This window comes from Prionailurus viverrinus, chromosome X (assembly GCF_022837055.1).
Source record: "Prionailurus viverrinus isolate Anna chromosome X, UM_Priviv_1.0, whole genome shotgun sequence".
Classification (NCBI taxonomy): domain Eukaryota; kingdom Metazoa; phylum Chordata; class Mammalia; order Carnivora; family Felidae; genus Prionailurus; species Prionailurus viverrinus.
The window spans coordinates 79,986,511-80,008,494 of record NC_062579.1 but is presented as its reverse complement, the minus strand read 5'-3'; the positions used below and the strand labels follow the sequence as shown (position 1 = coordinate 80,008,494).

Sequence of the window (21,984 nt, the reverse complement as noted above, 5' to 3'; positions counted from 1 at the left end):
GGGTACTTAAGAGGAACGAGCCTATTTGTACAATTCCACTCAGGCATTTCTCTGTATTCACACACAGACACACACGTGCATGTGTACATTCTTTCCTAATAGTTATCAGTAATTTAGGGGGAAATATGTGTCCACAACAAATCATAATATAATCAATAAACATTAAAAGTTTTGGAGGAAGAGGCCAAGAGTTAAGCAAAGACTATGTTAATGAACAAAAAAACACGTGTTTAGACTCTTACAAAATATTTATTGATTTTAAAATGGAGAAAAGGGAGATAAAATGTACATTAAAGAGCTCTGGGGTACCTGGGTGGCTCAGTCAGTTAAGCATCCAACTCTTGATTTTGGCTCAGGTCATGATGTCATTGTTTGTGATTTCGAGCCCTGAGATGAGCTCTGAACTGACATCATGGAGTCTTCTTGGGATTCTCTCTCTTCCTCTCTCTCTCTCTACCCCTCCCTCACTTGTGCTTTCTCTCTCTCAAAATAAAGAAATAAGCATTAAAAAAAGAGCTCATAGTGAATGTACTCATTTTGTTTTTTTCTGGAAACCAGCATCCAGAGGTTCTGTATCTTTAATTACCTTATAAAAAGGTAAACTCTTATGTGGTTATATATGTATGTACTTTGATGGAGTCAGGGGAAGGAAGACAGAAAGAGAGAGATAGAGATCCTTGGGAATATATGAGACAGAGGTACTAAAATACTGTTAGTGTAAGCTAGGTTATATTCAGGCTTGTGATGTTTGCAGTTTCATGAATTCCAAGCACAGCTGAGGTATTTTCCAGACATAACATGTTATGTATTTGTTGGTACATGTCACGATCATACCAATTTTTATTTTTTAATTACTTAATTATTTTATTTTTGTTATATTTATTTATTTTTCACTTCAGTCTTGCCTTTTATTTTTTATTAATATAATTTATTGCCAAATTGGTTTCCATACAACACCCAGTGCTTTATGTTTATTTATTTTGAAAGAGAGAGATACAGAGTGCGAGCAGAGCAAATATATCTGATCTATATCTACATTGATCTACACATATATGTATAAATATACATATACATTTATATTCTAGCTTACCAATAAGAATAACAAGATTCAAAGGCCTTATTGAAGTCCTGAAACTTGATAAAGAGTATCTCCCAGAAACTTCTTTCAAACAACACACTTAATAGTGGAAGAGTGGGAACATTTTTTACTAAAGTCAGGATCAAGTCAAGGATGTGTACTATTATCCCTACTAGAGCCCTAGATAATGGAATAAGACCACTGGAAAGAATTAAGAGATATAATTAATATAAAAGATGAGGCAAAACTTTGTGGAGAAAATTATCATTTATCTTGAAAATTCAGGCGAATCAATGGTCAAACTATTAAAATTAATAGAAGTTCAACAAGGTGATCAGATGCAAGATCAATATCAATAGCTTCCTTGGGTATCAGCAATAATTATGTTCATCAAAGTAGAAGAGCAGAGTTGAAAACAACCCAAATGTTCATTAATAGGGGAGTGGTTAAATAGATTATGTGTGTGTATACACTACGAAATATTATGCAGTAGTTAAAAGAATTAATTAGATCTAAATGTAAACATATTGACATGGAAATAGCCCAATCCCTATGGCTGAGTAACAGAATCAAGCTGCAGAATAACTTCATTAATGTTAAAAATAAAACACAAGTTGGAGTGCCTGGGTGGCTCAGTCAGTTGAACATCTGACTGAAGGTCATGATCTCATGGTTCATGGGTTTGAGCCCCGCGTTGGGCTCTGTGCTGAGAGCTCAGAGACTGGAGCCTGCTTTGGATTCTGTGTCTCCCTCTCTCTGTGCTCTTCCCCCATTCACTCTCTGTCTCTCTCTCTCAAAAATAAATAAACATTAAAAAAAATAAAAAAAAACACAAGTTGCCTATATATTCTATACTTTATATGTGAAAATCAATAGAAAAAGCTTGCAAGGTTACCTACTGGATGAATAACAATGGCTATTTCTTAGGAGAGGACTGAGATTGGGGGTGGAAGTCAATGGGGACTTTAATCTCTAGTGGTGTATGTATGTATGTATGTATTTACAGATCGAGCAGGGGAGAGGGTCAGAGGGAGAGAGAGAGAATCCCAAGCAGCGTTCACTCTTGTGTGGAGCCCGATGCAGGGCTTAGTCCACGACCCTGGTATCACAGCCTGAGCCGAAATCAAGAGTCAGACACTCAGCCAACTGAGCCATCCAGGCAACCCTCAATTGTTTTTTTTTCTATTTTTTTGAAGTTCATTTATTTATTTTAAGAGAGAGAGTGAACACAAACAGGGGAGGGGAGAGAGAGACACAGAATCCCGAACAGGCTCCGCACTGCCAGCACGGAGCCACACACGGAGCTTGAACTCACTAACCTTGAGATCATAACATGAGCGAAAATCAGGAGTCGTATGCTTAACTGACTGAGCTACCCAGGTGCCACACTAGTGTTTTGTTTTTTAAAGGAGAAAGTATTACTTGTATAGGTAAAAATGAAAACAGTTTTAAAATGCAACAGCTTGCTGAATTCATCTAATAAATGTCATTTAAATTTGCCCATCTTTTCTTTCTTTCTTTTTTTTTTTGAATGTTCATAGCAGCTTTATTCAGAATAGCCAAAAAACTGGAAACCACCCAGATGTCCTTCAACGGGACAAGGAGTATATCAAGGAATACAATGCAGTAATCAAAAGGAATGAACTACTGACACACGCAACAACCTGGATGTATCTCTGGAGTATTATGCTGAGTGAAAAAAACCAATCCCAAATGGTTACATACTGTATGATCTCACACACCATTCTTGAAATGACAAAATCTTAGATTAGTGGTTGCCAGGGATTAGGGATGGAGGCCAAGGGGGTGGGTGTGGTTCTAACAGGGTGCCCGGAGAGAGATCCTCGTGGTGATGGGGTAGCTCTATTTAGTCTGAAGTGGCGGTTACACAAATCTACTTGTGACAAAGAACTATACACCCACATTGTGCCAGTGTCAGCTTCTGGGATTTGATACTGTATTATAACTATGTAAGAAGTAACCATTAAGGAAAACTGGGTGAAGGGTACCTCTAGCTTTGCAACTTCCTGTGAATCTGTAATGGTTTCAAAATAAAAAGTTAGTTAGGAAAAAAGTAAGCAATAATTCTAAATGCAACTTGGTATCCTGGATTGGATCCTGCAACAGAAAAAGGACATTATTGGAAAAACTGATGTAATCCAAGTAAAGTCTGTAATTTAATTAACAGTTTTGTACAAATGTTAATTTTTGTTTTAGTTCTGATAGGTGTACCAAGGTTATGTAAGATGCTAACATTAAGGGAAAGGGTATATAGAACTCTTCTGGGAATCTAAAATTATTTCAGGGGTGCCTGGCTGGCTCAGTCAGTAGAGGATGCTAAATTTGCCCATCTTTTCTTATGTAAAAGGGAATTGCTTTCTAATTGCTTAAACTTTGATTCATTCAACAACTAGTGAAGACCATGAGCTATTCTTAGTACAATTGATACAATGACAAGCATGACAGACATGGTTTCTGCCTTCCTGGAACTTACAGTCAAGTGGGAGAGGCAGATAATAAACAAATAACAAAACAATTACACATTATAAGACATTTAAGAAGAAATGAGCAGTGGGGTTTGATGGAAAATAATATGGTTGAGGGAGAGCTCCCAGAATAAGAGACATTTAGATCACATATTACTCCACAAAGCAAGCCTCAACAAATTCAAGAAGACTGAAGTCCTACCATGCATCTTTTCTGATCACAACGCTATGAGACTAAAAGTCAACCACAAGAAAAAATCTGGAAAGACCACAAACACATGGGGGTTAAGTAACAAGCTACTAAATAATGAATGGGTCAATCAGGAAATCAAAGAAATAAAAAAGCACATCGAACAAATGAAAATGAAAACACAACGGTCCAAAACCTCTGGGATGCAGCAAAAGTCATTCCAGGAGGAAAGTTTATAGCTATACAGGCCTACCTCAAGAAGCTAGAAAAATGTCAAATAAACAACCTAACCTTATACCTAAAGGAGCCAGAAAAAGAATAAACAAAACCTAAAACCAGCAGAAGGAAGGAAATAATAAAGATAAGAGCAGGAATAAATGATACAGAAAGTAAAAAAAAAAAAAAAAAAAAAAAGAACAGATCAATGAAACCAGGGGCTGGTTCTTTGAAAAAAATCAATAAAATTGATAACCTCTAGCCAGACTTATGAAAAAAAGGAGAGAAAGGGCTCACATAAATAAAATTACAAATGAGAGAGGAGAAGTAACAAACACGACAGAAATAAAAAAAATCAAAAGAGAATATTATGAAAAACTATGTGCCAACAAATTGGACAATTCCTAGGAATATATAAACTACCAAAACCGAAATAGAAAGAAATAGAAAATTTGAATAGAATGATCATCGGCAAAGAAATTGAATCAGTAATAAAAAAAACTCCCAGAAAACAAAAGTACAGGACGAGATGGTTTCACAGGTAAATTCTACCAAACATTTAAAGAAAAATTAATACCTATTCTTCTAATACTATTCCAAAAAAAAAAAAGAAAAAGAAAAAGAAGGAAAACTTCCAAATTCATTCTATAAGGCTGGCATTACCCTGATACCAAAACCAGATAAAGACACCACTAGAAAAGAGAACTACAGGCCAATATCCCTGATAATACAGATGCAAAAATTCTCAACAAAATACCAGTAAGCTGAATTCAACAATACACTAAAAAAATTATTCACCACGATCAAGTGGGGTTTGTCCGGGGATACAAGAGTGGTTCAATGTTTGCAAATCAATTGATGTGATACCACATCAATAAGAGAAAGGATAAGAACCATATGATAATTTCAATAGACACAGAAAAAGCATTTGACAAAGTACAACCTCTATTCATGATAAAAACCCTCCACAAAGTAGGTTTAGGGGGGATATTCCTCAACATAATAAAGGCCACTTATGAAAAATCCACAGCTAACATCATCCTTAATGGGGAAAAAAACCTGAGAGCTTTTCCCCTAAGGTCAGAAACAAGACAAAGATGTCTACTCTCAGCACTTTTATTCAACATATTACTGGAAGTCCTAGCCACAGCATCAGACAACAAAAATAAATAAAAGGCATCCAAATTGTTAAGGAAGAAATAAAACATTTATAGTATTTTCAGATGACATGATACTATATACAGAATACCTGAAAGTCTCCATCAAGAAATTGCTAGAACTGATATACAAATTCAGTAAAGTAGCAGGATCAACAAAGATAAATCTGTTGCATTTTAAAAATATAATTTATTGTCAAATTGGCTTCCATACAACACCCAGTGCTCATCCCAAAGTGCCCTCATCAATGCCCATCACCCACTTTCCCCTCTCCCCAACCCCCAACAACTCTGTTCTCTGTATTTCAGAGTCTCTTATGGTTTGCCTCCCTCCCTGCCTGGTTGTAACTTTTTCCCCCTTCTCCTCCCCCATGGTCTTCTGTTAAGTTCCTCAAGATCCACATATGAGTGAAAACATATGGTATCTGTCTTTCTCTGACTGACCTATTTCACTTAGCATAATACCCTCCAGTTCCATCCACGTTGCTGCAAATGGCAAGATTTCATTCCTTCTCGTTGCCAAGCAGTATTTCCATTGTATATATAAACCACATCTTCTTTATCCATTCATCAGTTGATGGATATTTAGACTCTTTCCATAATTTGGCTATTGTTGAGAGTGCTGCTATAAACATTGGGGTGTATGTGCCCCTATGCGTCAGCACTCTTGTATCCTTTGGGTAATTCCTAGGAGTGCTATTGCTGGGTCATAGGGTAGTTCTATTTTTAATTTTTTGAGGAACCTCCACCCTGTTTTCCAGAGAGGCTACACCAGTTTGCATTCCCACCAACAGTGCAAGAGGGTTCCCGTTTCTCCACATCCTCGCCAGCATCTATATTCTCCTGATTGGTTCATTTTGGCCACTCTGACTGGCATGAGGTGGTATCTCAGTGTGGCTTTGATTTGTATTTCCCTGATAAGGAGTGACGTTGAACATCTTTTCATGTGTCTCTTGGCCATCTGGGTGTCTTCTTTGGAAAAGTGTCTATTTATGTCTTCTGCCCATTTCTTCACTGGATTATTTGTTTTTCAGGTGTGGAGTTTGGTGAGCTCTTTATAGATTTTGGATACTAGCCCTTTGTCCGATATGTCATTTGCAAATATCTTTTCCCATTCCATTGGTTGCCTTTTAGTTTTGTTGGTTGTTTCCTTTGGTGTGCAGAAACTTATCTTCATAAGGTCCCAGTAGTTCATTTTTGCTTTTAATTCCCTTGCCTTTGTGGGTGTGTCAAGTAAGAAATTGCTACGGCTGAGGTCAGAGAGGTCTTTTCCTGCTTTCTCCTCTAGGGTTTTGATGGTTTCCTGCCTCACATTCAGGTCCTTTATCCATTTTGAGTTTATTTTTGTGAATGGTGTGAGAAAGTGGTCTAGTTTCATTCTTCTGCATGTTGCTGTCCAGTTCTTCCAGCACCATTTGTTAAAGAGACTGTCTTTTTTCCATTGGATACTCCCTGCTTTGTCAAAGATTAGTTGGTCATACATTTGTGGGTCCAATTCTGGGGTCTCTATTCTATTCCATTGGTCTATATGTCTGTTTTTGTACCAATACCATACTGTCTTAATGATTACAGCTTTGTAGTAGAGGCTAAAGTCTGGCACTGTGATGTCTCCTGCTTTGGTTTTCTTCTTCAATATTACTTTGGCTATTCGGGGTCTTTTGTGGCTCCATACAAATTTTAGAATTGTTTGTTCTACCTTTGAGAAGAATGCCAGTGCAATTTTGATTGGGATTGCATTGAATGTGTAGATAGCTTTGGGTAGTATTGACATTTTAACAATATTTATTCTTCCAATTCATGAGCATGGAATGTTTTTCCACTTCTTTGTGTCTTCTTCAGTTTATTTCATAAGCTTTCTATATTTTTTGGCATATAGATCTTTTACATCCTTGGTTAGGTTTATTCCTAGGTATTTTATGGTTCTTGGTATAATTGTAAATGGGATATATTCCTTGATTTCTCTTTCTGTTGCTTCATTATTGGTGTATAAAAATGCAACCAATTTCTGTACATCGATTTTGTACCTTGAGACTTTGCTGATTTCATGTATCAGTTCCAGCAGACTTTTGGTGGAGTCTTTAGGTTTTCCATGTAGAGTATCACGCCATCTGTGAAAAGCGAAAGTTTGAATTCTTTGCCAATTTTGATGCCTTGGATTTCCTTTTGTTGTCTGATTGCTGATGCTAGAACTTCTAACACTATGTTAAACAACAGCGGTGAGAGTGTACATCCCTGTCGTGTTCCTGATCTCAGGGTGAAAGCTCTCAGTTTTTCCCCATTGAGTATGATATTACCTGTGGGCTTTTCATAAATGGCTTTTATGATGTTTAAATATGTTCCTTCTATCCTGACTTTCTCGAAGGTTTTTATTAAGGAAGGATGCTGAATTTTGTCAAATGCTTTTCTGCAACGATTGACAAGACCATATGGTTCTTATCCTTTCTTTTATTAATGTGATGTATCACACTGATTGATTTGAGAATATTGAACCAGCCCTGGAGCCCAGAAATGAATCCCACTTGATCATGGTGAATAATTCTTTTTATTTACTGTTGAATTCGATTTGCTAGTATCTTATGGAGAATTTTTGCAACCATATTCATCAAGGATATTGGCCTTTAGTTCTCCTTTTTTGTTAGGTCTCTGTCTGGTTTGGTAATCAAACGAATGTTGGCTTCATAGAATGAGTCTAAAGTTTTCCTTCCGTTTCTATTTTTTTGGAACAGCTTGAGAAGGATAGGTATTAACTCTGCTTTAAATGTCTGGCAGAATTCCCCTGGGAAGCCATCTGGACCAGGACTCTTATTTGTTAGGAGATTTTTGATGATTGATTCAATTTTTTCACAGTTATGGGTCTGTTCAAATTTTCTATTTTTTCTTGTTTGAGTTTTGGTAGTTTGCGTTGTTTAGGAATTTTCCCATTTCTTCCAGGTTGTCCAATTTGTTGGCATATAATTTTTCATAGTATTCCCTGATAATTGCTTGTATTTTTGCGGGGTTGGTTGTAATTAATCCATTTTTATTCATGATTTTATCTATTTGGGTCCTCTCTCTTTTCTTTTTGAGAAGACTGGCTATAGGTTTATTAATTTTGTTTATTTTTTTAAAAAAAACCAACACGTAGTTTCATTGATCTCTTTTACTGTTTTCTTGGATACTATATTTTTTATTTCTGCTCTGATCCTTATTATTTCTCTTCTTCTGCTGGGTTTGGGGTGTCTTTGCTGTTCTGATTCTAGTTCCTTTAGGTGTGCTGTTAGATTTTGTAATTGGGATTGTTATTGTTTCTTGAGATAGGCCTGTATTGCAATGTATTTTCCTCTTAGGACTGCCTTTGCTGCACCCCAATGGGTTTGTTGTATTTTCATTTTCACTTGTTTACATATATTTTTAAATTTATTCTCTAATTGCCTGGTTGACCCATTCATTCTTTAGTAGGGTGTTCCTTAGCCTCCATGTTTTTGGATATTTTCCAGACTTTTTCTTGTGGCTGATTTCAAGTTTCATAACATTGTGATCTGAAACTGTGTATGCTATGATCTCATTTATTTTATATTTATTGAGGGCTGTTTTTTGACCCAGTATGTTACCTATCTTGGAGAATGTTCCATGTGCACTCAAGAAGAAAGTATATTCTGTTGCTTTAGGATTTAGAGTTCTAAATATATCTGTCAAGTCCATTTGGTCCAGTGTATCATTCAGGGCCATTGTATCTTTACTGATTTTCTGTCTAGATGATCTGTCCATTGTTGTAAGTGGTATTAAAGTCCCCTGCAGTGATCACATTCTTATCAATAAGATTTCTTATGTTTGTGATTGTTTTATGTATTTGTGTGCTTCTGAATTTGGTGCATAGATGTTTATAATTGTTAGCTCTTCCTGATGGGTAGACCCTGTAATTATGATATAATGCCCTTTTTCATCCTTGTTCCAGCCTTTAATTTAAAGTCTAGTTTGTCTGATATAAGTATGGCTACTTCAGCTTTCTTTTGACTTTCAGTGGCATGATAGATAGTACTCTGTCCCCTCACTTTCATTCTGAAGGTGTCTTTAGGTCTAAAATGGGTCTCTTGTAGACAGCAAATGGATAGGTGTTATTTTTTATCCATTCTGATACCCTATGTATTTTGATTGGAGCATTTAGTCCATTTACATTCAATGTTATTATTGAAAGATATGGTTTTAGCATCATTTTGTTATCTGTAGGTTTCATGCTTATAGTGATGTCTTTGGTACTTTGTGATCCTTGCAACATTTCACTCACAGAATCCCCCTTAGGATTTCTTGTAGGGCTGGTTTAGTGGTGATGAATTCCTTCAGTTTTTGTTTGGGAAAACCTTTATCTCTCCTATTCTGAATGACAGACTTGCTGGATAAAGGATTCTTGGCTGCATGTTTTTCCTGTTTATCACATTAATGATTTCCTGCCATTCCTTTCTGGCCTTCAAAGTTTCAGTAGATAGGTCTGCTACTACCCTTATGTGTCTACCTTTGTATGTTAAGGCCTGTTTATCCCTAGCTGCTTTCAGAATTCTCTATTTAGCCTTGTATTTTGCCAGTTTCATTGTATGTCATGCAGAAGATTGATTCAAGTTATGTCTGAAGGGAGTTCTTTGTGCCTCTTGGATTTCAATGTCTGTTTCCTTCCCCAGATTTGGTAAGTTCTCAGCTATGATTTGTTCAAGTACACCTTCAGCCCCCTTCTCTCTCTCTTCTTCTTCTTCTGGAATCCCTATGGTATGGATTTTGTTCCATTTGATTGTATCACTTGGTTCTCTAATTCTCCCCTCATGATCCTGGGGTTTTTTTTTATCTCTTTTTCTCAGCTTCATCTTTTTCCATAATTTTATCTTCTTATTCACCTATTCTCTCCTCTGCCTCTTCAATCCATACTGTGGCCACCTCTATTTTATTTTGCACCTAATTTATAGGATTTTTAAATTCATCATGACTATTTTTTAGTTCCTTGATCTCTGCAGCAATAGATTCTCTGCTGTCTTGTATGCTTTTTTCAAGCTCAGCGATTAATCTTATGACTATTATTCTAAAATCTTGTTCAGTTATGTTGCTCATATCTGTTTTGATCAATTCTTTAGCTGTCACTAATTCCTGGAATTTCTTTTGAGGAGAATTCTTCCATTTTGTCATTTTGGCTAGTTTTCTGTCCCTTATGAGTTTTAAAAGCTTGTTATGTGCTGTGCACCTGCAAGCACTGCTATATTAAAGGGGGTCATACACTGTCCAGGGCCTGGACCTTCAGGAGGTGTTTTCTGGAGAGTGTTATTGCTGTCTGGTGTTGTGACTTTGGTTATTTTATTTCCCTACTTGTAGTGATGTTTTGGACCCTCTACCGGGTGTGCTTTGATTTGTTCCTTGAAGTAGCCCTGGAAAGGAAAACAAACAGACAAACAAACAGAAAACAAAAACACACAAACACACAAATAAAACAAACAAACAAAAACAATCCAAAAGCAAAAAACCAGAACCACCAGCTACAAGTAAAGAACAAGTTGGATGCAGTGCTGATGTAAGAGCACATATAAGAGAGAAATGACAGGGGCGGTGAAAAAGAAAAAGTAAACACTGACCAGGCAGAGAGACCAAATGGCTTAATCCAGATAGAAAGAGAAAGGAAAATAAAGAAGGAGGCAGGGAAAAAGAAACCAAGATAAAGTTACCCAGACAGAGAGATTATATGGCTTGATTATTCCAGAGAGAGAGAGAGAGAGAGAGAAAGGAAAATAAAGAAGGAGGTGTAGAACATGTATGAAGAGAATGGATTCAATATGTCTGCTTAAACAAACCAACAACCAGAGTAACCAGACTAGAGGAGGGAAGAGATAAGAAGGAGAAAAGGGAGTAACAATATATCTAAATAACAAGAATTGTCTGAGAATTAATCCAGCCAATGCAGCAGTGCACAAACCTTCTTATTGACATGGCCCATGGTTTCTCATGGTGCACATTCTCCCTTTGCTGCAGCAAATAATAAACCCAACTTTTTCAACTACAGGTCTGTTCCCAGTGGTTTTTGGTTGGAAGTCATTGACATCAGTGAGTGAAGAGGCACAGCATTGTGGAAAAGCTACTAAGGCCTAGCATGGAAAAATGGGACTGAAGGAATGGAGGTAGGTGAAACAGGGCAAGAATGAAAGGGTTCTAAAGCCTTGAGCGGGCTAGGGTGTGGTTTTCTGAAAAGGTGGTTTTTAGTGGTGATAAAAGATGAGGTGATGGAGATGAAGCCATGAGCTTTTGTAGGAGGAAGAGGAGTTGTAGTGTGCTTAAACAAAACAGAACACTAATGAAATGTTAGCAAATACTAACAAAATTTTGGCTTATGTTATAAAATAATGACTCAATCTTTAATGGTCTAGAAGTTGATCATAGAGTTTTTGTATACACACTTGCTTCCCTGTTTGTCAACTGCATCATCTAATAATTTATACATAAAGGGAAATTTCTGGGAGGGAAGAACTCCAGTAACACACTAGTTGACAGGTCTTATAACTTCAAAACACTAAACTTACAATTTTAATTCTTTAGGGTTGAGATCATTCAATGTTAAAGATCAATATTTATTAAATAAAATAAAGGCCCTGCAACAGTGCCTGACATAGAGTAAATGGCAATAATTATAAACTATTACAACTATTATCATTATGCTATCTTTTTCAATGTGCTTATTTTAAAAGAGGGACAACGCAGTAGATTCAAAATACGTTTTTGATCATGTATCAAATGTAGCTTCTTTGTTTTTAATACTCTGCTCAGGGTCATGCATTCAAATGACTGCAGGCATGCCTTTTGGTGAGATTTACTGTAAGTGACCTCTGGTAAATCTTTTAAAATCAATGGTTGGGCACCTATATTCCACTAGATGTTGGTGCCTACTGCATGTTGCAAAGCAATTTTTGAAAAGAGGACTACTATTCAGTTTGGTACTATTTATGCTTTAAAGATAGCAGGGGGTGAAAAGAATGTGATTGTCCATGTAAAAGGAAACCTAGAGTACTCAGAATCTAAGTTGAAACATAAGGGAAATAGGTTCTTTAGAACAGGTTTAGTTTCTAACTTTCATGAGAAGGCTGTCTCTCTTTATTTCTACAAAAATAAAAGTCACTTGTGAAAATAATAAGAACATGCAGGGAAGGCTTATGAAGTACTCTGAGCTTCAAAATAAAACAATTGGCAAGGAAGAAGTCAAACTTTTACTCTTCACAGACAACATGATACTTTACATGGAAAACCTGAAAGACTCCACCAAAAACCTGCTAAAATTGATCCATGAATTCAGCAAAGTCGCAGGGTATAAAATCAACATACAGATCTTGGTTGCATTTCTATACACCAATAATGAAGCAGCAGAAAGAGAAATCATGGAATCAATCCCATTTACCATTGCACCAAAAACCATAAACCTAACCAAAGAGTTAAAAGATCTTTACGCTGAAAACTATAGAAAGCTTATAAAAGAAATTGAAGAAGACACAAAGAAATAGAAAAACATTCCATGCTCATGGACTGGAGGAACAAATATTGTTAAAATGTTGCTACTACCCAAAGAAATCTACACATTCAATGCAATCCCTATCAGAATAACACAAGCATTCTTCACAGAGCTAGAAAAAACAATTCTAAAATTTATATGGAACCAGAAAAGACCATGAATAGCCAAAATAATCTTTAAAAAGAAAACCAAAGCTGGAGGCATCACAATTATGGGCTTTAGGCTGTATTAAAAAGCTATAATCATCAAGACAGTATGGTACTGGCACAAAAACAGATACATAGATCAAAGGATCAGAATAGAGAACCCAGAAATGGATCCACAAGCATATGGCCAACTAATCTTTGCCAAAGCAGGAAAGAATATCCAATGGAAAAAAAGACACTTTCTTCAGCAAATGGTGTTGGGAAAACTGTACAGTGACATGCAGAAGAATGAACCTTGACCACTTCCTTACACCACACACAGAAATAAATTCAAAATGGATGAAGGACCTAAATGTAAGACAGGAAGCCATCAAAATCCTAGAGGAGAAAACTGGCAACAACCTGCAACCTGGGTCGCAGCAACTTCTTACTAGATATGTCTTCATAGGCAAGGGAAATAACAAAAATGAACTATTGGGACCTCATCAAGATAAAAAGCTTCTGCACAGCTAAGGAACAATCAAAACTAAACAAACTAAACTAAACTAAAACAAACAAAACTAAAAGTCAACTGACAGAATGGGAGAAGATATTTGCAAATTATATCAGAAAAAGGGTTAGTATCCAAAATCTGTAAATAACTTATCAAACTCAACACCCAAAAAACAAATAATCTAGTGAAGAAATAGGCAGAAGACATGAACAGACACTTTTCCAAAGACATCCAGATGGCTAACAGACACATGAAAAGATGCTCAACATCACTCATCATCAGGGAAATACAAATCAAAATCACAATGAAATACCACATCATACCTGTCAGAATGACAAAAATTAACAACTCAGGAAACAACAGATGTTGGCAAGAATGAGGAGAAAGGGGAACACTTTTGGACTACTGGTGGGAATGCAAACTGGTGCAGCCACTCTGGAAAAGAGTATGGAGGTTCCTCAAAAAATTAAAAATAGAGCCACCCTATGATCCAGCAATTGCACTAGTAGGTATTTATCCAAAGGATACAAAAATGCTGATTTGAAGAGGGGCACATGGAGCCCAATGTTTATAGCAGCACTATCAACAATAGCCAAATTATGGGAAGAGCCTAAATGTTCATCAACTGATGAATGGATACAGAAGATGTCATGTATATATATATATACATACATACATACATGCACACACACACAACGGAACATTACTTGGTGATCAAAAAGAATGAAATCTTGCCATTTGCAGCAACATGGATGGAACTAGAATGTACTATGGTAAGCGAAATAAGTCAGAGAAAGACAGATATTATATGATTTCACTCATATGTGGAATTTAAGAAATACAACAGATAAACATAGGGGAGGGAAGGAAAAATGAGATAAAAACAGAGAGGGAGGCAAACCATAAAAAACTCTTAAATACAGAGAAAAAACTGAGGGTTGCTGGAAAGGTGTTGGGTGGGGGGATGGACTAAATGAGCGATGGGCATTAAGGAGGGCACTCATTGGGATGAGCACTGAGTGTTGTATGTAAGTGATGAATCACTAAATTCTACCCCTGGAACCATTGTTACACTATATTTTAACTAACTTGGATTTAAATAAAATTAAAAACAATCCCCCCACACACCAAAACCAAGCAACCAAACAAAAAAGATTAAATAAAGGAAAATGGAACTGAAGATACTGAAAGAGATTCAACGGACCCAGAGGAAAAGAAAGAAATCAAGAGTAGGAATGGGGAAGAGGGGACAAATGGAAGTTAGGAGGAGAAGGGAGGAGAGTAGAAAAATAAGGGAGACCAGAAATAAATGCACACTAAAAAAAAAAAAAGGCATGAATGCCTGAGTTCTGGGAATGTCCAGGATATATACTGGGAATGTCCAGTAGTGAGGGGAGTTTTCTACATTTACCATAATTTTGTACTGTTGAAAGACCATGTTACCTGCTTTTTTGATACCCAGAGAAAAAAAGCTACTTGTTGTTCCAGTATTACTACTAAACTGCCATGCCGCAAATTTGATTTTCTTTTACAATTCTAAAATACGTTTACTTTGCATTAATTTTCTCAGAGGCCAGATTGAGTGGTGATAACCAATTATTCTGATATTGTGTTCTTTCAGCTCTTACCCTGTTTGAAATTAAATTATTATCGGTTTTTTTCTTTTCAGCCATCTGGGGTTAAAAACACCCCTACCCATCCATGGTATAGAAAACTTGGGTCAGAAGTCTACTTCTTTACTAGTTTAAAACTATTTATTTAGAAACTGGCACTGTTTTACAAAACAAAAACAGTGATTCTTGGAAGTAAATTCCAATACAAATTTAATAAATTAGATGATTATATTTACTCAAGAAGTCATAAGTAAATACTTCTAAGGGAAATCTTTACTTTTAATGTAAATTCCAGTGTGATCCTATTTCTACCGTGCTTTTTCCAATGTATAATTTTTTTAGAGAGTAGTTTTATATGTATTAGTCCCACAGATTCACATCTCACATGCATATAGCAGATAGTTGAATTCTCATTTCTGTAAACATTTTGCATACTTACAATATGCTATTGTTTACTCATAATAATGAATTAGTTTTGTAGCTACCACATAACTTGAATACATACAATCCTTTCTGTATGAGAAAATGAATCAAACTGAAAAGTGCAAATTAAAAATGAAATTAAAATATTTATGATTCCTTTAGGTATGGTACATTTTCTTAAAAAGGCAGTTATATAATAAACAGTGAGAAAACTAATACAGCTAAGAAAATCATGAAAAAAAATAGGGCTCACTTCATGAACTTCTTTTGTCCTTGGAATAAATTAATTACAAATATTAAGTAATAAAGAAATTCCAAGTAGTGCTTGGCAAAAAAAAAAATTAAGTAAAATTGTTTTACAACATCATTACCAGATCCTAGAGTAGTTCTAGATGGAAATACCATTTTAAGATAAACAAAGACATAAACCCTCTTTGGGTCTTGGTCATTACTTACCAAAATTTGCCATCTGTATTGTCTGGTTGCCAGTGTCTGGAACATTGTAAATCACAACAGCATCTGCATTTCTTCTGCCTGCTGCTTGAATTTTTTCTGAAAATGTACAATTACCTCTTTCTATCAGCGCAATCCAGGGACTGTTAGTATTAGTAAACTCAGTGTTGTAGTCACAGGCTTGGTAGTTATTGTTCTTAGGGATGCTCACCACCCCCATAGCAGTAGCCACTGGCGAAGCTAATCCATAAACACCACATTCACACGTCTCTATCGAAGTGTAGTTGCTGGTTTCGTTGTAGTAAGTCACAGTCACATAGGCATTCATTGAAAAAGACACTGTGATTCTAAATAAAAAGGTACAAATTATAAGCAGCCAAAAACAACTGGACTTATTCTCCTGGTTCATTGCTTGTTCATTTGAGCATAAAATTTAAGATGTCTGCTGATATTTCCAGCTATCAGTCAACATTTGTCCACTCACGTCCCTGCTAAGCAGAAGTTTGAAATTTCAGTTGCAAGCTGGTAACTGATCTCCCCTCTAGCAACATAAGCTCTGAATACATCAGCTCTATTTCACTTTAGTTATCTACATTCTCCCTTGTCTGCCCCTCCTCCAACTGTACACACGTAACTTTTAACGAGGACTACCTTCGCAATAAATAACACCATAAACTTTATTCTACATGTCAACTTATCAGGATTGGATGACTTCCTGCACTGAGATTTTTTTTCTTAATGTTTCAGCTAATGCAGTTTAATAAACATGGAGTGGATTGGAATGAGGAACTGGACTCTTGGGAACCCCACGTGACCAGGCTGAAAGTCACCTCTCTCAGAATATCTAAAACACAAAACTGGTTTTCCAAGCCCTGCTGAAATATGTTATCAACCAGTTCTGCCAGAAATAAGTGAAGATCCGTAAGTTTAACTGCTATAGTAGCAGTAGAATTGATTTCAAAGCCCTTTACCCTCTTATTTCTTTGTGGAATTTTTCTTAACAGGCTCCCCAAGGAATATCTTCTGCCACTTAGTTCATTGAAAAGTAAACATATGTCAGTGGCTAGGGACCCTTTCAAGTACAATGCCTTGCCTGTAGTAGGCACTCAAATATTTGTTGATTGCCTGATACTTGAGTTGCCACATTCCATTAATTTTTATGTCCCATGTGTTATACTGTAACAAAAGATCAGTCAAGGTTTCATTTTTAACACTAAGTATTTTAAATTCTAGTTCTTTCAGATGTATAAACAGATTTATTTATGCCATTATTTCCTTTATTGTAAGCTCTGCTTTTAATCAGGAGGGCACTGATAAATATTGCTGTGGGTCAATTGGTTGAGGCAAGTAGCTGGGGTAGGGAGATTCCAATATGTGCTAAGGGCTGGTGAAGAAGTAGATAAATGGACAAGACAGAGATATCAGGAGTCTGGGCCAAGAGTCAGCAAACAAGACAAACAGGCATCAGGCTGTCAGAGAAGCAGAAGGACACTGGGTCAAAAGGAAGGCAGGCATGATGGTAGTCTGAAGTCCAAGGAAAGTAGTCTGGAATCAGACCACTAGAGTCAAGGGAACAGGACAACATAAAATAGGAAAATAGGAGACGTTGTTTTTTTTAAAATTAATTTGTTTTATTTTTGAGAGAGACAGGCAGTGTGAATGGGGGAGGGAGGAAATGGGAGAGAGAGAGAGAAAGAAAAAGAGAGAGAGAGAGAGAGAGAGAGAGAGACAAAATCTCAGGCAGACTCCACACCGTCAGCACAGAGCCCAATGCGGGGGCTCGAACTCACAAAACTGTGGGATCATGACCTGAGCCAAAACCAAGAGTCAGCTGTAACCTACTGAGCCACGCAGGCACCCTGGAGACATTATTGAATGAGATAATCAATGAAGCTATTTCTTCCCCTACTTCTTATCTGTCTTTAGGCATCTGACATAATAGTGTTGGAGTTGTCCCTGTGGGTGGTAACCAAAAGTGAACACTATTCAGAGGAGGGGAGGAGTTCAGGAAATCTGTAGTAGAACCTGATGAATAAAATCCCAACAGATGCACAATACAAATATAAACCTTTCTATCATATTACAGCTGTTTATTACTCATCTGCGTATCCTCCTCCCCCATATCTAGTATTATAAGCACCTTACACATAGTAATCAGTTAATAATTATTCATGGAATTGAACTGAAAAGTTTAAAGGTCTAGGTGTATTAGCTTGTGATCTACTTAAGAATAAACTCAAATAGTTCATTATTTTGCGATTAGCACTATGATTTTGATGGTCAAATTCATAATAAAGCCTGTACTCACTGGACAAAGAAAACTATCAAATTGAAAACAGAAGTGTTATCATTACCAAAAACCATTAGCTTTCTGATTGCTGGTAGACATTTATGGTAAATGCAACATCAGCATTCAACATGCAAATAATTAGTCAAGTCCCAGAAGTTTGATTTCACTTTTCCTACCAGTTATTGAATTGTTTCCAAAGGAAAAACTTCCCATGAAATAGTTTAAAAACAGATTAGTGAGAAGTGAGCTAAATCCATTAGAAATTTTGTTGGTCTTAACATACTAGTTACAGGTCTTCACATTATAGTTTTTGCTGAAGTCAAGTCATTAAAGGCCTTAAAAATGACAACTTCCCCATAACACCATGTGGCAGTGCTGGTGTATTAAAGAGAATTTTACTAAACTATTTAAAATCACTCTCTGGAGTGCCTGGGTGGCTCAACTGGTTAAGCATCTGACACTTTATTTCAGCTCAGGTCATGATCTCATGGTTTGTGAGACTGAACCCTGCGTTGGGCTCTGTGCTGGCAGCACAAGACTGCTTGGGATTCTCTCTCCCTTTCTCTCTGCATCAAAATCAATATGTAAACTTAAAAAAAATAAAAAAATAAAAATTCTCTGAAGGTTGAAGTGCATGACTTTATATGGTAAAAGTATATATAAAGTGCATGACTTTATATGGTAACCAGCATTATATTCCTTGTATATAAGTGCATTTGTTTCCTTTTATGCCTTTAAGAGAGTTGCAACTGACAATCTTAGATTGATGTAATTTTTCTGTTAACTCTTTTTTATTTAAGTTTATTTTTGAGAGGAGGGGAGGGGCAGAGAGAGAGGGAGACAGAGGATCTGAAGCAGGCTCTGTGCTGACAGCTGCAAGCCTGATGGAGGGCTCGAATTTAGGAACCATGAGATCATGACCTGAGCCAAAGTCGGACACTTAACTGACTGAACCACCCCGGCTCCCCTCTGTTAACTCTTAAGGTAATTTGCTGGGGCGTGAGTGGTCTAGTGCTTATTCAGTAATTTTAAAGTTTAGTTTATGGAACACCTACATTATACCCACTTGGAATTTTATTAAAAACGAAGGTTCCTGGGTCCTACTCCAAGTCATACTGAATCAGAATCTGAGGGAAATATCTAGGAATCCACATTTTAAATAAGCTCTCTAGGTAATTCTTAAGCACTTTACAATTGAAAAACTTTAGATCATACAACCTGGACATGATGAAAATCATATAGAACCTAGTTGTGGTTTTGACAGACTCTCTGACATCTTTTTTTTTTCTTTTTAAAGTAGGCTTGAATGTGGGGCTTGAACTCATGACCCTGAGATCAACACCTGAGCTGAGATCAAGAATCAGATGCTTAACCGACTGAGCCACCCAGGTGCCCCATTTTATTTCAACCTCATTGTGCTTCAACTTCCAATCTATACTTGTCTTATCTACATATTGTACATTTACTCATTGTACAATCTATATTTCTATGTTTATCTGTATTTTAGGTGATATTCCGAACATTTTTGAAGTATATTACAAATCAAAAGTTTGCACAAGTGTTGGCTCTGCAACATCTAAGTATTATATCCACAGGAAAAGAAAAACCTCTCTGGGGCTTTTTGTTCGTTTACACAATAAAGCAGGTTGGATTTGAATTTATTTATCCTTAAGGCCTTTCCTAGATCTGACATGCCAGAACTCTATGAAAATAAAAGTTGTTTAAAAACTATCAATTTTTAAGTTTTCTTTCCTCTCAACACAATTCACGATGACACTGCATTGGGAGTAGCTGAATCTTGTAGTACCTAAACTGGAGGTCAAGGTATTGGGTAAAGCTTGAGCTCTAATAAAACTGACAAGTGCTTTACACAGTACTGTATAGGGGCGCTTGGGTGGCTCGGTTGCGCATCCAACTTTGGCTCATGATCTTGTGGTTTGTGAGTTCGAGCCCTGCATCGGGCTCTGCACCAACAGCGTGGAGCCTGCTTTGGATTCTCTCTCTCCCTTTCTCTCTGCCCCTCCCCTGCTCACGCTCTCAAAAATAAATACACATTAAAAAATTTTAAACAGTAATATATATCAGTGTTTATCAAAATTGTCTGCACATTAGAATCACCTGGGGAGCTATTAACTGCCTTGATGATCAGGCTACACCCCAATCAGAAACTTGGGGGTGACACGTAGGCATAGTAATTTTTAAAAATTGCCAGGTAATACCATTAGGAAGCCGAGTTTGAGAACCACTGCTCTACATTATTGTTCAAACATTTAATATTATTGGACTTTTTCAATTATTTGCATCTTAACTACCTTAATACATATTATGTATCTTAGCAAAGGTACATTATCAATATTAATAAAGGCATAGAGAGGGGAATTATTCACCTCTTAGGCAAAGAACATTTCAAATTTCTCCATATGATTGAACAACCGTTATGGCAAACCCAACGTTTTAAAGATGAGGAATCACAGAACTGTGTCTCTAATAGAATACAGGTAACCCTTGATTACCTGTTGCACACTTCAAAATCTGTACTCGGTGATTCTAACTTGGTGTATGTTTCAAATGAATAAAAATTAATTTTAATATTAGCCCATACTGAATAAAAGAAATAACTGAGATCTGATATTACAAAACACTTGATGTCCAAAGTCAAATATGCCTAGGACTATATGACAGCAAAGATACATGAAAGTCATCTACATTTTACTTGGTTACTAAGAAATTGCCTTTGTGATTTTGGGGAAGGGTGAGGAGAATTTTTTGTGTTAAAATTTTTTTTTTCTTTCAGTAAGAATTTGTTAAGAACTGGACCAATAGAATCAGGCAAGATGCCTGAATCTATATTTTAAGGTTATCTCTGAAACTTATAAGGACTATATCCACCTCTGTTGATATCATTTGTCATGCAGCTGGTCCCCTTGCTTTCACTTCTGCCTCCTGCATTAGTAGTATACACACTGGGCTGTTGGTCAGAGACCCAAAATAGTGGTGACATAAATGAGACAGCTTATTTTTCTCTCATGTAACAGCCCAAACAGGTAAGAAGTACAAAGCTGGTATGGCCTTGCCACGGGCCTAGTCTCCTACTAGCTGGTTGGGTTGACATCCCTAGAATGTTGGATCCAAGATGTCTCACTGCCATGCTCACATTTCATCCAGCAGGAAGGGTGGGGCGGGGGGGGGGTGGGGATGGAAAGGGAAAAGAGAGCATCCCTTTACAATCTTTGAGGAAATGGTTTAGTAATTGTACAGATCACTGATGCTCACTCCTGAACTTAGTGAGAACTTAGTCACAAGGCCACATCTAGTGACAAAGAAAGCATGGGGAAGTATTCTTTATTGTAGGTAGCCATGAACCCAGCTAAAGATGGACAGATATATTACTACAGAAGAGTAGTTATTAGGGTCCAACTAGGAGTCTCTGGCAACCTCTTTATATCTATTCTCCTTCCAGGAGACAGTGACCGTTCCAAAACATAAATTGAATCATGATGTATATTGGCCATAAACCATTTAACGGCTTCCCAGTGCTCTGAAGATAGAAACTAAAAAACTAAAATCCTTATTATGGCCTATAAGGTTCTGCATAGCTTGCAGGAGCCTTTGTCTATTTGCTGGTCTCATCTTGTAAGCCACTTTCTGCACTTCAGCCATATGAGTTCTGACTCAAGTGCTCAAACACAGATCCACTCCTTCAGGAAAAACTTTCACGGTGCACACCCCACTGCCCAACGTGGTTTCCTTTGCTTAAAAGATCTAATATAAACCACATATCTTTCCTTTGTAGCACTTATCTCACTTTTTGTGCAATTATTTGAATGTCTTTCTCCTCCACAACATTGTAAGCTGTATGACAATAGGGGCCATGTGTTTTTGCTTGTATTGTGCTGTGTTCCTGGTGCTAACCCCAGTGCTTGCCACAGAGT

At 36.8% G+C, this 21,984-nt stretch overlaps 1 protein-coding gene across 1 annotated transcript in view; it reads right to left on the bottom strand.

Annotated features, from left to right (window-relative positions):
• The window catches only part of RNF128 (ring finger protein 128), a 121,000-nt gene extending 104,617 nt beyond the window's left edge, over nt 1-16,383 (bottom strand). The window contains exon 1 of the mRNA XM_047844890.1: nt 15,766-16,383. Within this exon, the coding sequence (XP_047700846.1) occupies nt 15,766-16,171 (406 nt within the window). The 5' untranslated portion in view covers nt 16,172-16,383. The remainder of the gene's footprint in view (nt 1-15,765) is intronic.
• Nucleotides 16,384-21,984: the final 5,601 nt, after the last annotated feature.